Source organism: Athene cunicularia, assembly GCF_003259725.1.
Source record: "Athene cunicularia isolate RWA chromosome 1 unlocalized genomic scaffold, athCun1 chr1_part1, whole genome shotgun sequence".
Classification (NCBI taxonomy): domain Eukaryota; kingdom Metazoa; phylum Chordata; class Aves; order Strigiformes; family Strigidae; genus Athene; species Athene cunicularia.
This window is the reverse complement of record NW_020799091.1, coordinates 112,914,341-112,930,250: the sequence shown is the minus strand read 5'-3', so window position 1 is coordinate 112,930,250 and position 15,910 is coordinate 112,914,341. Positions and strand designations below refer to the sequence as shown.

General features: G+C 37.1%; 1 protein-coding gene across 4 annotated transcripts in view; it reads left to right on the top strand.

The window, feature by feature from the left end:
• Window positions 1-15,910, top strand: part of EPHA6 (EPH receptor A6) — a 493,307-nt gene that overhangs the window by 404,879 nt on the left and 72,518 nt on the right. For all 4 annotated transcript variants that reach the window (XM_026843385.1, XM_026843366.1, XM_026843375.1 and 1 more), the window contains one exon: window positions 9,268-9,329. In XM_026843385.1, coding sequence (XP_026699186.1) covers window positions 9,268-9,329 — 62 coding nt within the window. The remainder of the gene's footprint in view (window positions 1-9,267; window positions 9,330-15,910) is intronic.

The window sequence follows — 15,910 nt, the reverse complement described above, 5'->3', positions numbered from 1 at the left end:
AGCGTGTGAATTGAAGCAACTTAGTGTTCATTACTAACAGGCGCGGAAAGATAGGAAAGGGGGAGCTGGAGAAGTCTGGTGGATACACACATAAATGTATTTGTAAATAAGCTACACACAGTTATTCTTTGTTTCAAGATGAAAGGAAATAAAAATTCTGCACTCCCTTTTCAGACTAATACTAAAGCATAGAATACGAAAGCAGATTCAGAATTGTTTGATTTTTTGTGATGTAGGAGAGGGAGGGAATAGTTAACTTGAGTAATGTTTAGGGTTTTTGGTCTGTTTTAGGTAGGAAGCCAGTGTAGCTTTACCAAATCAACTTGCTGAAGTACCATTCCCAGGCCCAAATACTGTGTATGGGAAATAATGTACGTAACTTTGGATTTTACAAACTGGTATTTTACAGCTTGTTTAGGTGCCTTATACAGTTGGTGAAGACTAGATAATTTTGGACTGACTCATATGACCTGTTTGTGACTCATAGTTATGAAAATTTTACTCCTTGCCTTGAAATGCCTTTTTCTTTCTCAGAAAAAAATCTAGATATTGCTAGCTATGGAGATGTTATGGGAGTTATGCGAGTTAAGTTATGCAAGATGAACACTTTTGGTTCTCTTCTTCATGTATCAATGAGCTTACATATTTTTCATAATTCTTCAAGGTATATATTCTTGTCTAGAAACCTTTGCATCTAAAGTTTGCTGCTTGGCCCATCTTCATCGTAACTCTTGGCTTTTGTCTGTAATCAAAATCAGAGTTGAAAGGAGAAGCTTGAGAAGGTGTGCCTCCATGTCTTGAAGGTATAAAACCTCAAAGAGGAATAAGAAAAAAACCCATGAGATAACAAAAATGTCACAATGTTAGGTCCAGTGCCTCATTTATTTGTTGGAGCCCTGACTCATGGTGTTTTGTTTTCTTAATTTTGGATTTAGGAGCTCACACATGTTACAACCAAAGCTTCCTTTGTGGATTCCAGAAACTTCAGGAGTATTGATATGTGGCCTTCACAGCTTCTTGAAATGAGAAATTATACCTTTCTCATGTATAGAAAACAGCAATATATTCATAAACATGAAGGTGGCTCATCAGTTTTGTATAGCTCAGAAGTTTAAAGTTTATGTACACCAAAGGGAAATAGGAACAAAACATGTTTGTTCATATAGTAAATGGAAAAAATACATAAAGGGTATTATAAAGTGCAGGATATGTCAGAATCTTATAAAGATCACAATCAGGCATAGTCATGAATAATCAAAAACCTCCCTGACATTTCAGAATAGGATTGAAATAATACCTTAACGATGTCATTATACTTATGAAAGCACAAAAATGTGTTTTACTGTAACCTTATGTATGCAATTTTCTTTTATTCTGCTCATTTTCTAATTTCTGCTGTAGCTTACAGCTTCTAAATATAATGCACCTATGATAATGGATAAATTCACAATAGAGATTAAATAAGCTTTGTTTCTTATGTCCCATAAGTACCTGTTATGTATCATGGCATACTGAATATTGATGAAGTGCAGAAGCCCCTGATACACAGACTTAATTTTGTTTAAATTCCTTTACATGTTCTGGGGTCAAAAGGGCAAGTGATCTTTGATGCAGTCAGACTCTGTGGACTAATTTTGAACCAAAGAACATCCCTTGCTCTTTCCACAAGAGTATCTAGAGTGGTATGAGCATTGAAAATGTTAAGAGAAACTTAAGGGTGAAATGTCATTAGATTAAGTGAAATATGCTGAAATTCAGTTCTAAAAATCTGAGGTGAATTGTTTTGGTTAATCTAACAGAGCAAAAGAATCTCTCTTAAACTGAATCTGAACAGAATCCATTATTTATTATGGGGGGTTTTTTATTGTTCTTTGCTTCATTGCTAAAGTGAAAATGCTTGAATCTTTAGGATTCTAAATCAAATTTCAAACAATATAAATATTATGCCAGAATCAGTTCTATAAAAAACTTCTTTTTTTTCTTTCACCCAAACATAATTAAGTTAAAACTTAGCAGCCAAATTTTTTGTGGCTGGTCATTAACAAATTACTTATTCTTGAAGAGAAACTAGTCTACATTCTTCTTCATACTTAGACTCTGAAAAAGGCTGCCTTTAATGCTGGGATTTCTTGGTTTAAAATGGTATGATATAACCTAGTATTTGAGATAGGATGGTCAATAGGAAGCAATCCTTGAGCTCTGCTCATTGTTCTGACTTGTGATTTTGTTATCTCTTAAAACCTCTTTCAAGTCAGTATAAGGTGGTCCTTATAAGGCATGGAGATGACAGAATGGTTCTAGGGTTCATGACCCAAGATTCTGATGCAAACATCAGCTGTTGCAATGAGCTGCAGAAGTTGTTGTATAACTGGCATGATTCAGATTATTTTTTAAGGTACATCAATTTATCCCAAAGGCTCAGGCTGGCACACTGCCCTCTAAGGATCAGGGGAACATGAAGACAATGTGAAGCCCTCTTTGGGCACAATTTTTGCAGATGCAGTGATTCAGACAGGCTGAGGACTTGTGTTTTGTGATACCTTGGGCAAGTCACTTCACCTCACCTTCTCTTTTCACCATACAATGGCATGGATTTATCTGTTTATAGGTTAGTATTTGAGAAATAATATAAGGCTATCAAATGAGATGTATTAGATGTTCTTAGAATAGTTCATCCAGCAGCTTTCAGAACTGGTCTACAAACACACCAGCTTTTGTTCCCCTCCATGTGTACTTCTGAATTCTAATAAACCATCTCACCCTAATGATGGAGATATTTCTTTTTTATTTCTGCTTATCATATTCATGTAAACATAAGCAGCAGGAATAAAACAGAACTTTCTTCACCCATATTGTATTTGTAATGCTAAGACAAGTATAAGAAAACCAATAATGAAAACAGCACAAGTGCTTTCTCTTTACAGTTCCACTTTTCTTTCCTGGAGGATTTAAAAGCTTCTGTTGTCCAAAGCACCTTCTCCCTTTGTCATGTGAGAAAACAGGAGAACTGTTTGCAGTGCTTGTTGCTGCAGGAGGGGAGGGCCAGAGGATTTGAGAAAGTAGAAGTGTGCATACAGACTTTTCCTGGCTTCCAAAACATACCAACAGGCATAAATTCTTGATAGTGGCTTACAGGGTAGTGAATGGAAAAGTATTTATTATAAAATTACAGAAAAACAGCTCAGAGTACAATATTTTCAGATTGGATTGATATAATAAATCTTCTTCAGCTAGCAGTGACAGTTATATGGCCATAGTTTAGTGAAAAATAGACAGTAACTTATGCGCATTCATGTATTTTGTATTTTTATGAACTGATTTTGGAAGGTATCTTCCCATGACTAAACTAACTTAACTAATGAGAAGTGGTACATAGATAGAGGAAAATGCCCAGTGCTACCTCAGGGAGTGCCTGTACGTTTTGCTCTGTTAGTCTTATCTCTTTAACTTTGGCAGGAGGTAAGTTAGTGGGGAACCAAAAGCAGAACATGGCTTTGGAATGACAAAATGCCTGATAAGGAGATGATTTTCGGAACATGAATCATGATGTGCGGAAGTGATGGAGCAATATTTTCTTAAACGAACTAGAAAATGGAGTCAAATCTTTGCTGTTTAAAGTTGAAGAAGAAGTATCCTGTGTTTACATAAACAGATCTATTCCAATAATGGGTATTCAAGATTTCATTGTGAGTAAAGACTGTAGAAATGAGCATGTACTAACTGTATTCTTTTTGAAGGATTAATCTTACATAAAAAATTCATTAAAGTGGGCTTTGCTGCGTTATTTAAAATGACAACAGGAGACAACAAGCTGAATATTTTGTCATTGATATGACACTTCAGATTCTCCTCCTTATTCATCACTCTACCACTCAATTAAATTACACACTATCGAAATCTTGTGTTGTGGGAAAAAAAGTAGAAAGAGAACTAAAAATATATACAATGTGAGTTTTATATATAATTGGTATTTAACATTATTCTGCAGTGTATGGCTTTTTTCTTTTGTGCATTTATGCTTATTTTAAAAAGAAGTCAAGCAGATTGGTCAATGGAAAATACAAAATTGTAACATATTCTGGGATGGCATGACATCAGTGCAGATTGTTTGTCATGTATGCTGTTTTTATCTGAGTTACATAGCAGTACAGCTGGGTAGGAGAATTCCATTGAAGAACCTTCTTAGGGAAGAAAACTCACCTTGTCAAAACCAGTCAGCCTCTTGTCACAAGGTAGTAGTTACATCAAAGCAATGAATAACCCCCGCACCTTCTACAGATTCATCTAAGTTCTGATAAATTAAATTCATGTCATTTTTCTGCATCATGCCAAGAGCTGATACTGCTCTTGCATGTTCAGTCTGACTTTCTGAGATGGTGGGAGTCTGAAATGGATCTGCCAGAGTTACTTCATGTGCGAGAAGGGAAGCTGCTTTAGCTAATATCCCACACTCATGTCAGGCCTGGGAATATTTATAATTTCACAGAAGGTGTGAAAACAGTGAACGTGACTATGGTATCAGTATATGTCATGTATAAATACAATTACAGTTTCATATTGTTACATTAAGTATATAGTAAAATGATAAATTTGTTACACTAAGGTGCTGCAATTCCTAAGTGTGATATACATAGTGTGTAAAATCCATATTTGGGGTTAAAATTTATGGCCTCAGAACACTGTATAGTCCTCTAATTTAAAAGTCTATTTTCTCACATACTCCCTACTCCAGCACTGCTAGGTATCTAAAACTGCTGCAAGAATTTGTTTGTTTGACAGATTTGATCATTGAATCCATCTTCAAACCTTTTTATATTTTGTCCTCCACCAGTTTAAACATGAAGCCGTGTGCTCTCCTCCAGCAGCATCTGCAGTTCTTACCTCCTAGCTGCTTTTAACTTCTGTCTTTTGTTCCAAGTCCTCAGGCCAAGCTGACACCTTTTTCAGTGTCCTTTTTCCATGCCTTCTCCTACGTGGATCTTGACTGTAAAATTAACCTGGTTCTTCTTCAGATACTTCTCCAGTGCCTGTGCTTGTATCTGTGTGAGAACACTCACCTGAATTGATCAAGTCTTCAAATTAGAGTTTGGGCGTCTTGTGATGTGCACCCATGCCGCAGAGGGGACTCATGATCAGTCACAGGAGTGCCTCCTGGTGCACACTGTCTTGCCCGTGCGGAGTTCCCTGGGGCTGCGTATGAGCTCCCACAGGTGCTCACGCAGCAGGCTCACACAGCGCTGGCATGGCTGGCTCTGTGCTGCAGTCTCTGCCGTCCTTCTGAGCCCCGAGTGCTTTCCCGACTCCCATCTGTATCGCCTCCCACTGCTGTCTGTCCCTAAACCTGTTTCTTCAACTAAAGATGTCTGTGTTTTGTATGTCTAAGCAATCATAAATAAAGAAAAATAATTCAGTGCCTTCCAGAATTGCATTAGCCTGCCCTGTGATAAAATAACCAAAGATTGCTTCTCTGTCTCAGAGACTTCTCTGCCCCCCTGCCATTTATTCATTCCTGGCCTTGCTTTGAGGATGAAGAATGCATCTTTCTCAGTACTGTGACAGCAACATGGATTTTCATAATATAAGTAATAGTCTTTTTTCTCTGTCTAGAGGCAAACATTATGCTAGTTTAGGAATCTCCCAGAATTATTTTTCAAAGTCAATCTTGTAGTCCTCTTTAAAGCAAAAGCAGTATTCTGTGTTTGTAAAGGGTTCAGCACAGACCTTAATCTTTTCTGGACTCAAATTGTGCCACAGTATAAGGAATAACATCTGCTCTTTGCAGCTAAAATGAAACTAACATCAACTAATGTCATCCATAGTCTTTTGTCTTATAAAGAACTTTATTCTACAAAAGCTCTGGGTTGGCTCTCGGCCTGTGGAAATTAGTCATTCCAGATTGCAGTCCAGTCTGTCCCACTGACTGCCCTTGGGACTGAACTGAGATGCCCAGTGTTGGATTCTACCCCTGGGTCTGCCAAAGTCAGCTGCTCATCCTCATGTCCCAGCCAGCCTCTCCAGAGACAACCGCTAGTCCCATTCCTGCAGCCATTTGTGAACTGGAGAGTCTGTTCACACAATGCAAACGCATGATGGAATCACTCAAGTGCCTCTACAGGGTACTGATCTAGGGAAGAAAATACAACATTGTGTATTGATAACCAAACACAGCCTGGTTGGGTATACTATATTGACTAGATGGAGAGGACCACTTGATTTTCTGAACCCGTTTTTCCTGCCACACCTTTGAAATCAAGATGTGTCCTACCTTATGTTTCCTGACACTGGATGTTCTTACATTTATAAAATGTTTAGAGAACCTTGCATGAAACTTGCAAACCTATAAAATTATTGGAAAATAATTGTTTACTGGGAATAGAACCTTTGTGTTATCACTTTGGTGGTAAATGTACCCACTGGAATCTGCTGTGTAGCAGAGTTTTTTACTGTGTCTTCAAGCAGCCGAAACAATAGCTGAAACAGTTTTGATCTACAGATACTACAAAGACAAATACTATGCTGACTAAAAGTCTCACTGTATTGCCTGTCACAATATGTAAATATCTGTAGTGATACATTAAACTTACAGCCAAAATAGCATGGCTTTTATCGAGTGCTGGCATACTAAAAGATTATTGAGAAGTTAGAGTTAGGATCCAAAATTTAAGATTTTTGCTTAAGATAATGAAGCGATGGAGCTGGGTTCATTTTTGTGGTGTTTTGACACAATCCTGAATCAAGTTCATTTGAGATTTAGGTAGGATGTTGAATGGTACAGACAGATGTACAGTGGTACAGCCTAAATGACTAAATTTATTGTTCTCCAAAATTCCTGAATACTGAAATGTTTTGTGAAAGAATGTAGAAAAATTTAAAATTGTTTTTAGAAAATAAGTGTGAAAATAATTTGCATTGAAGGATATGAATTTAAGGGCATAAAAGATGTAATGAGAGCCTAGGAACCTCTAGAGAACCTTACAAAATAGCTTCCATAAAGTGTAGGGTGCCAAACGATTACTTGACAGTAAACTAGGGGCATTGTTATGAAGCTCAACAGCTCCATCTTTCATTCCCTTCAAATGCAGATCTTCCATAAAGGTGTTTTAGTTGTTTATTTACCCAGAAAGAGAAATTTCTCGGTAACTTATGCCTGACCAAATATACTATCTGAAAGCCAGCTTTAGATCCCTATTTATTGCAGGAGGCTGTTGTCTGCAACTATTTAGAAATTACTACTCACTTGAGAGAGTTCTGCATATAGTAAGATACTCTAGCATCTGGCTGCCATTTGTTTACTTCTCTAGATTATAGACTATTCCTATCCCATGGACATGTCAGCCCCGTGACAGTAAGCAAATGGTAAAGGTAAGGCAATCTAGGTCATTCATGTACTTGAAACTAAAGAGACTAGGCTATACAAGTAGTCATCATTAGCAAGTTGAAGTAAAGAAAACAATTTTTGAAATGCTGTGATCTCTAAGAGTTTAGAAGTGATGTATTGTTTAAGCTTATAATGCAAAACCAGGGTATAAACAATGGATGCAGATGAATATAAATTGATTTGGTGGCAGATGCACATCTGCAGCTGAGACCAAAAAAAGAAGCTGGTAATTCTTCACACTTCAAAAAGGCTATCCAAAAAGACTATTAAGGCATTTGAGAATTTTCACACGGAAGAAAATGTACTACTGTGCCAACATTATGAAGCACTGTTTTATTCATTGAGGACTATTTAACGGTCAGTGCTAGGTAATGGTTGGACTAGATGATCTTCAAGGTCTTTTCCAACCTAGATGATTGTGTGATTCTGTGACCTAAACATGAGGGTCAATACAGACAGAACCCCAAATTTTATTAGAAGAAATCACAGAATATTGTGAGGAACTCCAGAAAGACTAGACTAAGCTACATGAATGAGCATCACCACGGTACCTAGAACTCCAGGTCGACATTTTAGGATGAACAGAGAAGCGGCTCATTTGCTTTTTTAATTTCAACATTAGCTGCAGCAGCTGAGGAGAAATACCTGGTTGTGGCTCACTGTATATTGTAGACAGTTTAATAAACACTTGCACCATTAGCCAAACTGAACAGAAAGTTAGCATGTACAGAAATGGACAATTGTGCTGGAACAATCATAATGCTCTTCTGTGCTTTCTCATGCTGAACACTGTTTCTCATCCCAAACATAATTTGAGAGGCAGAGGAAAAAAAAGTAATGAAAAAAGCTTCCTTTGGATATGAAAAATTTTGGAACAGCTAGTGTTGTATGGAGAAAGTGAAATGGGCGGACTTGTGGTGTCGCTACTTGGAGCACCCCAGGTTTCCCACAAACCCCAGAAGAGACAGGCGTTCTCAGGGAACGAAAAGTTTGCCATTTTAAGACTTTTTACTGTCTTCACAATCTTACTAACATACTTATTCATTACCCTAGTTTTGCATATATTAGAAAGACTCCTTTGTAATATGAACAGTTCTAAAAAACTTCTTGCTGTGTAGCCTGATTAGCATGATAATTGGGCCTCTCCTGTCAAGCAGTTCTAGAGTGGTAGTTTATTCCTGGGCATCAACAGTGTAATGGTATTTAGTTAAATACCCAGTTTAAAAGTTTAGCTTCAGATTTGGATTTTTTTTTTAGAAATAAATGTAACATGTTATTTTAGCTGAGTTTGGATATAAGCCCACCCTGGAACCATACAGGGAAACTGTGCTAGCTGATCAAAGCTTTGAGTAACATTGTATATATATTATGTATGTACAAACATATGAATTCAGAGTTTTGCTGGATTATACACACCTAATATGCACATCCAATCTAGGAGAGCTTTTTTTGTGATATCCTCTTCTATCTGACTGTCTGTATGCCCTTAAATCATTAAGATATTTTTCTTTGAGAGGAAGATTATGGCACAGAGTTTGTAATCTCTTGGACATGGTTTATGAATTATTATTTTTGTTTCCTCAAATATATTCCAGAATGTTACACAGCAAGTATTGCTGTTTGGAAATAGCAGGCTCTTCTTTCATCCTTTTTAAGGGGAGAATACACCAGACTGAACAATGCACATTCAGCTAACGCAGTACTCAGAAAAAAAATATAGAAAATAATTTTTGGAGAATCACGCAGGGAATTGTGTTTGTGCTATAAATGAGGATTTTAAAAATATGTAACATATTTAACTACTGTGAATAATCTGTGCATAGCAGCTGGAATTCTAAAAGCCCCATAATATGTCTATAATCCTAATGTGTTTCTTTGCTGTTTTGCAGGCAGACCAGTAATGATTGTAGTTGAATACATGGAGAATGGATCCCTTGACTCCTTTCTGCGGGTGAGGTGCCATTTTCTGATGACATTTGAATAAGACACCATTCTAGGTTAAGATTTTAAATCATTTATCATAAATTAATTTCTACATAATGTTATTCATGGATTTTTAGTGAAGAATAGAAGCATTTTCCCCAGGGTACATTTCTGAGGTACAGTGATACATTAGAGCATGGCTGAAAAAAAGGGAAGATTTAAACTTAAGAATATAATTGATTTCTTCTACAAAAGTAGTTAGCATATTTAGCAAAATGTATTTCAAATAGTGTTTTTGTGAAGGAAAAGATAAATTGAAGCACAAATGCCTAGCCTTATGGAAGCAGTTCATTTTTCTCCATCACCTTCAAAAATACTTTGTTATGATTTTTTTGGTTGGTGAAGTGTAGAATAGACTCAGTAATTGATTTATAATTATTTATGGTTACTTACATTCAACAGACTGAATTAGAAAACAGTTCATGGGTGAAATGTCCTGGCATTAATTAACCCCCAAAGGTCACTAATAAACATTAAAAGGCTACAGAAAGCATGAATAATATGTTGGCACAATTGTATTTAATTTTTCTTAGAAAAGTAGAAGGAAAGGATGACTCCCATAAGCTAAACTTATCCCAAACTAGTCTCTTTGTTAACAGAACCCCTGGAAATGCTCCAGAGGCCCACTGACATAAGACCCTCTGTGAATAATTTCATTGTTCAAGTGTTTCAAATTTGTCTTAAAAAGTAAATGTCAGCCCTTACTAGCCCACTGCCTTGCCATTGCTATCTTGCAGAATAGTAAAGGTAGACCTGTAGGCAAGGTGGGGGCAGGAGGCAGGAGGACTGTGAGTTTGTGAACTTGTTTGAAAGGGTATCCAAAGTGCAAAGGAAAGGTGTTCAACAAGGAGCTGTGAAAATATTTGCACAAAAATCTAAACTGTGATGATCATTCAAGGATATTTGGTAGCAGGAAGAAGAAACTGCTAAGCAAAAAGAATGAATAAGAAGGATGGAAAAAAAACAGCCAACACTTTAGAAAGAGGACTTATATCGGAGAGTGGGAGAGAAGGTCATACAGAGAGTACATATTTGACAACAGGTCGAGAAAAGAGGTAGCCACAAGAGAAGAGCATCTGGAACAGAGGACACTACCCTGAAAGTACATCAGCACCATTATATTAGATATTTCTGGACATTGTTTCTCCTTTCCTTTTGCTTTTGATTATTCCATAGTATTTTTTCTCTAATATTTCTTCTTGTCCTCTTCACTGACTCTCGCAAAAATCAGGTAGACTGATGCTGATTTGAGTACCTGGGCGTTCCCTGGTCTGTAATATTTCGGCAGTGCCCCAGGAAGACTTGAGTGGGCCTGAAACTCTGCTGTGCACATATGTGTGAGTGTGCAGAATTTCATAGAAGAGAATAAAACCAAATACTGAAATAATTCATGAGAGAGAATTACCTTTCTCGGAATTCCTCTAGTATGATATCTATATTCCAATTATTCTTCACATGCATTTATTTATCAGAACAGTTACTACTTATTAGGATACTTTAATAGAAACTGGCATCAGCAAAATTATGATGTTACTGCAAAGCAATACTTCTTACATTGCATCAGATATATTTGTAGGCAAAACTGCTGGTGGGAAATGTGAGCTAATAATTTCTGCAGCTGGTTTCCATGTATATTATTTTACAGTTTCAATTCATTCTTCAGATACGGTTTATTCTTCTAAAATGTTTTTTAAAAGGCCTTTAGATAATTTTCAGTGTCCTAAAGCACTGTAGATATCTGCATTTCTGTTAATAATTAGCAAAGCAAATGGCTGCATAGTAACCTATTTTAAAAGAAATCCAGCTGCTTCATTAATAATAGTTGCTTCCTGCAGATATAAGTCTACAATTTTGAAAGCTTTTGTGAGGATGCAAAGAAGCAGAGGGTTTATCTTTAGCAATCCTAATGAAAGTTGTTCAGTGAATATAACAGTTATGTGGTGAGATTTGAAAAGGCTTATAAGATAGCCTATCTTTCTTATTATTTAAAGGAATCACTTGTTACAGTGAAAAGTGTTTCTACACAGAGGGGAAAAAAATCCGTTTCTCACCATAAGAAATATTTCCACACAGAACATGCAAAAATTAACCAGCACATGCCTTCAATCTGTCCTTATCCAAAAGCCTGCAAAAATGGGTCAGTTCCAATTCCAAAGTGAGACTCTATGATGAACCATGTGAGGGCATCCCAGAAGAAGACTGCTCATTGAAGACATTTGACATCACCCTCCTCAAAGTCTTGATGGGATATTAGCTTTCACACCAGTATGGGTTGTGCCATGAATCATAACGTCCGAGTAACACTCTCCTTGACCCCTAAACCCTAAAATCTTAATAGCCCTTATTTCCTTGCTTTACAGGCAGGGAAACAGAGCACCAAGATGTTATCTGCGCGGTATGGTGTGCAAAGAGCATGACAGAGTAGAAATGAAATCAGTTCCCCTGAATTCCAGGCCAGCAGCCTACACTCATCCTGTCTCTTATTTAGTACTGTATTTTGGTTGCAGTTATGTCACCAAGTCCCCAAACCAGTGCCTTACTTTCTGCTATTTCTATGAATTAAACAGCAAGCTCAGCTAGATTATGTCTTCCCACCCCCCCAAAATATCCTGTATACTGGTTGATAACTTTGAGCTTTTGGGTAAAAAAATTTGGCATGCATTTGCAATAATAAGATGCTTCAGATATATTCTTAGTGGAAAGGCATCAGCTAATTAGAACCAATTCTCTGAGATGATGGTAATTAATTACAGTGATTGTGCACCATCAGACATCCTAAACTGTTGGAAACGCTTGACACTAAATTTTCCTCAGAAATCCTGCCTTATTTTTGCAATTATATAAAACTCATTTCCATAAAATGAAACTGAGTTATCTTTTCTTCTCATATAAGAATGAGGCATGTAAGTTAATCATCCCCCAAAAGTATACCTGAAATTTGCTGTCAATGAATGGCTATTTGAATGGTCATAAGATACATGTGACTTCATTCTGGTAACACTTGGAGAGATTTCTCTGAAAACGGATGTGAGCTTCCAGCTTAGTGTTTTCTCAGGAACTAGCTGCTCCTCTTTCAGTATTACTCCAACAGCTGCCAGACAGAAGTAATCTGTGCTTGGAAAGAAAGTGTCTAATACTTCAGCTAGGGGATTGAGGAGATCCAGGTATGATTTCCTGTTACCAACTTCACACACAGACTTTGGATGAGACACATTGTCTTTATGTTTCAATCACCTTCCTGTGTCATGGAGATCTTGGCAACCACTTACTCTGCAAGCATGTGAGGAAAATAATAAACACACAAAGAGTTGAAATGGCAGCTGTCTGTATTGATAGAAAGATGTATTTAGTAATTAGATAGGATTGTTGCAGTCAGATATGTTTGCTCAGACATGTTGATACAGACTGTAGAAGAAAGACAATCAAGAGAGATCCTCAATAATAATAATAATAATAATAATAATAATAATAATAATAATAATAATAATAATAATAATAATAATAATTTTTTAAGCCTAAAAGCCAAAAAACCTTTTTAGCAAGCAGTTTGCCAGGTTTGAGATGCCTGTACTCTGAGCATGGCCATGACTAAGTTTATAAACCACATGGGTACTGAACCACTGCTTGGTGATCTTGTAGTCTTCATACATGATATAAATATAATCCCATTTTGCTGAGGAAAAATGGAGATGAGTGCCACATTGCACCCAAGTCCATGCAGCAGTTCAGAGGGTGATACAGTAATATAACACAGGTCTGAAAGCCAGTTTTACTCCTTTACTGTTTGTGCTGGACACCACAACATTTCCCTCAGTCTTGCCTGTTAGATGATTGCAATAATTCCTATAAAAGTCCTTTGCCTGTGGTTGGTCCTTTCACCCTGACACACTCTCCTCCACTTAACCCACTCTCTAAGTAGATGCTTCACAGATTTATGGAGCTATTAAGAGTTAAATCTCATCTACTGTTCTCACATCTCCTTCTAAAGCGTCATTATTGGCTAAAATAATAGGATTTATCATCACATAGACAAGAACCGGGTGATTAGGAGATTAGGTGGCTTGTGTGCTTGGGGGGCTACTGCTTATTGGGTTCAGTTGCACAGAATGACACCTGGACTGCATCTGCTGGCTGTTGTCTGCACTCATCCTCCTCATCCACGTTCAGCATGGGCAGGGATTTAAACCACAGAAGAGGAACGCATCTAGAAGCTGATTTTTAGGGATGTTTGTTTGTAGTTGGTTATGTAGAATCATGTAAAATGAACCAAAAAACTATCACCAGAGTACTTTAACTTCTTTCAGTATTCTTCTGCAGCGGCAGACTATCAGATTACTGTCAGTGTTTTATTCCTGCTAAGTGCCCAAGGTGTGCTAACCAAGAGTCAGCACAGTGAGGCAAGAACCAGGGACACAGCAATATTAAACGCATGAGAACTCATGGTACTGCAGCAGGTTCTGTAGCAGGCCTGATACTAAAATAATCTATCAGCTGTATCCACTGCACAGTATTTGCTCACCCTTCTTTATTAGGAAGGGAACATGCACTCTCCAGGGATCATTGTGGGAAAGAAAGCTCCTCAGAGTTTGCAGCATTTTCCCTAACTGTACCCTAAAGAGATGGATATTTAGGTTTGAAAGATGCTCCAGCCTTGCCCAGTTTTGTGAATCTCTGAGCTGTAGGAGGAAGGGATTCATTTACCTAGGGTAATCACAGGGTCATCTTGCTTTCTTCAGTGTTACTATTTGCAATAGTAATGCTCCTCTTCCCACCTAAGAACTTGTGACTTTCACTTCAGAAAATTAAAATACTTGTAAAAACCCGATTTGTTTACAGGCATGCATAGTAGGTTAAAATGCTGTTAAATGTAGTTCGTTCTTCCAAATAAAGTATTTTCTAAAGATTCTTTAAAAAGTATGCTTAATTGCATTAGAACACTAACTGAAGCAGACTGTACAGCAAATGAAACCCTGGAATTCGTCTCCAAATTTTAATCCCTTGAGGCTTGTCTAGCAGAGGCTAAGATAAGTGTAAAAATGTGTGGAAAAATAATGTTAGTAGAAGGAGAAAATATTATGATATATTGCTCTTTGATGCAGTAATCTTTAGGAAGTTATTCTCAGAGCAGCTTTGCTATCAGGCTTACCGTTTTTTCAGCTAGAGTTTAGACGCTGTGGCAGACACCTACATTTAGTGAGTTTGGGGGAAAGGAAGAAAAGAGAAAAATGAAATCTTGTAGAAAGTTGTACAAAACAATGTTTTAAAGTATATGTTGTATATGCATCTAACATGGCCTCACTACAGTCAGCTTTGGGGAAAAGAGACCAGATGGACTTTCCTAAGTTTGATGCTTCTCATTGTTATTTAGCTGCATCCAGAGAGGCGACAACATTTCAGCTCATAACTAATACTCCTTCTTTTGCTTTCACACACAGCATTCACGTGCACTTTTATTTATTGGAGGCACATTCCTTTCCTCATAGAATAGAGGTGGCATTTTGTTTTCAAAAATGATATTGTAAAGAAGAAAACCTGCTCTGGAGACTGCTGATATCAGTGTTTTTTTCTGAACCAAAAGCCAAATTGAGCAGTTAGAAACTGAGTTTGAATGAATGTTACCTTCATAGTGAAATGGTAAACAGCATGTATTTACATGATCTAAGATTATACTGAGAAGCTATTGATGATGCAGCAAAGTCAACATTTGTTCTCAAGCAATGTTTTACCCTGCTAAAAGGAGGTAGAAAACAGTATTTCTGATACTGCCGTGAAAAGTTCATTTAGAAATACTGGATATTTTTAATCACTGTAGATATTCTTCCTTCTGAGCAACAAGAAATTTATTATAAATTGTCTTGTATTTGAAGCCAAAAAAGAACTTGATAGGTAATATGGACACTTTCAGTGTGCTCTTTATCTTTGCAAATTTCTGGAGAATACATAAGAAACCAGGAGATCAGAACAGAGCCAATTTCATCCATGTCTTTCAAAAGAAGGGAAAAGAGAAGCCAAGAAATTACAAGCCAGTCAGCTTAATGTCAACTGCTGTAACATTTCTGGAACAAATTATCAAAACGGTATTTATAAGCACCTTAAAGATAACAGTGAGATAAGTATGAGCCAACGTGGATTTGTCAAGAACAAATTATGTCAAACAGTCTAGTTTCCTTTTGTAACAGGGCACAGGCTTTGTGGGTATGGGAGAAGCAGTTGATATAAATCTTGACTTTAGTAATGCTTTAAAATTCTCACATGAGAATCCTTACGAGCAGCTAGAGAAATGTGGTCTTCATGAAGCTTCTGCTGGTGGACACTATACTGGTTACCTACTGTATGGAGAGAATGGGCTTTGGATGGAAAGATACATGAATTAGTGCTGTTCTGCAGTCTTGTATTTCCCCAGATTTTCATTCACCTTCTGGATCCTGACACTGCAACTAAACTTGCAAAATTTTCAGGCAAAGCAAAGATGAGTAGGTGCATGGGCAGACAGCATGACAGAGCTAGAATTTAAAATCATCACAACAAATTTAAGAAATAATTTAGTAA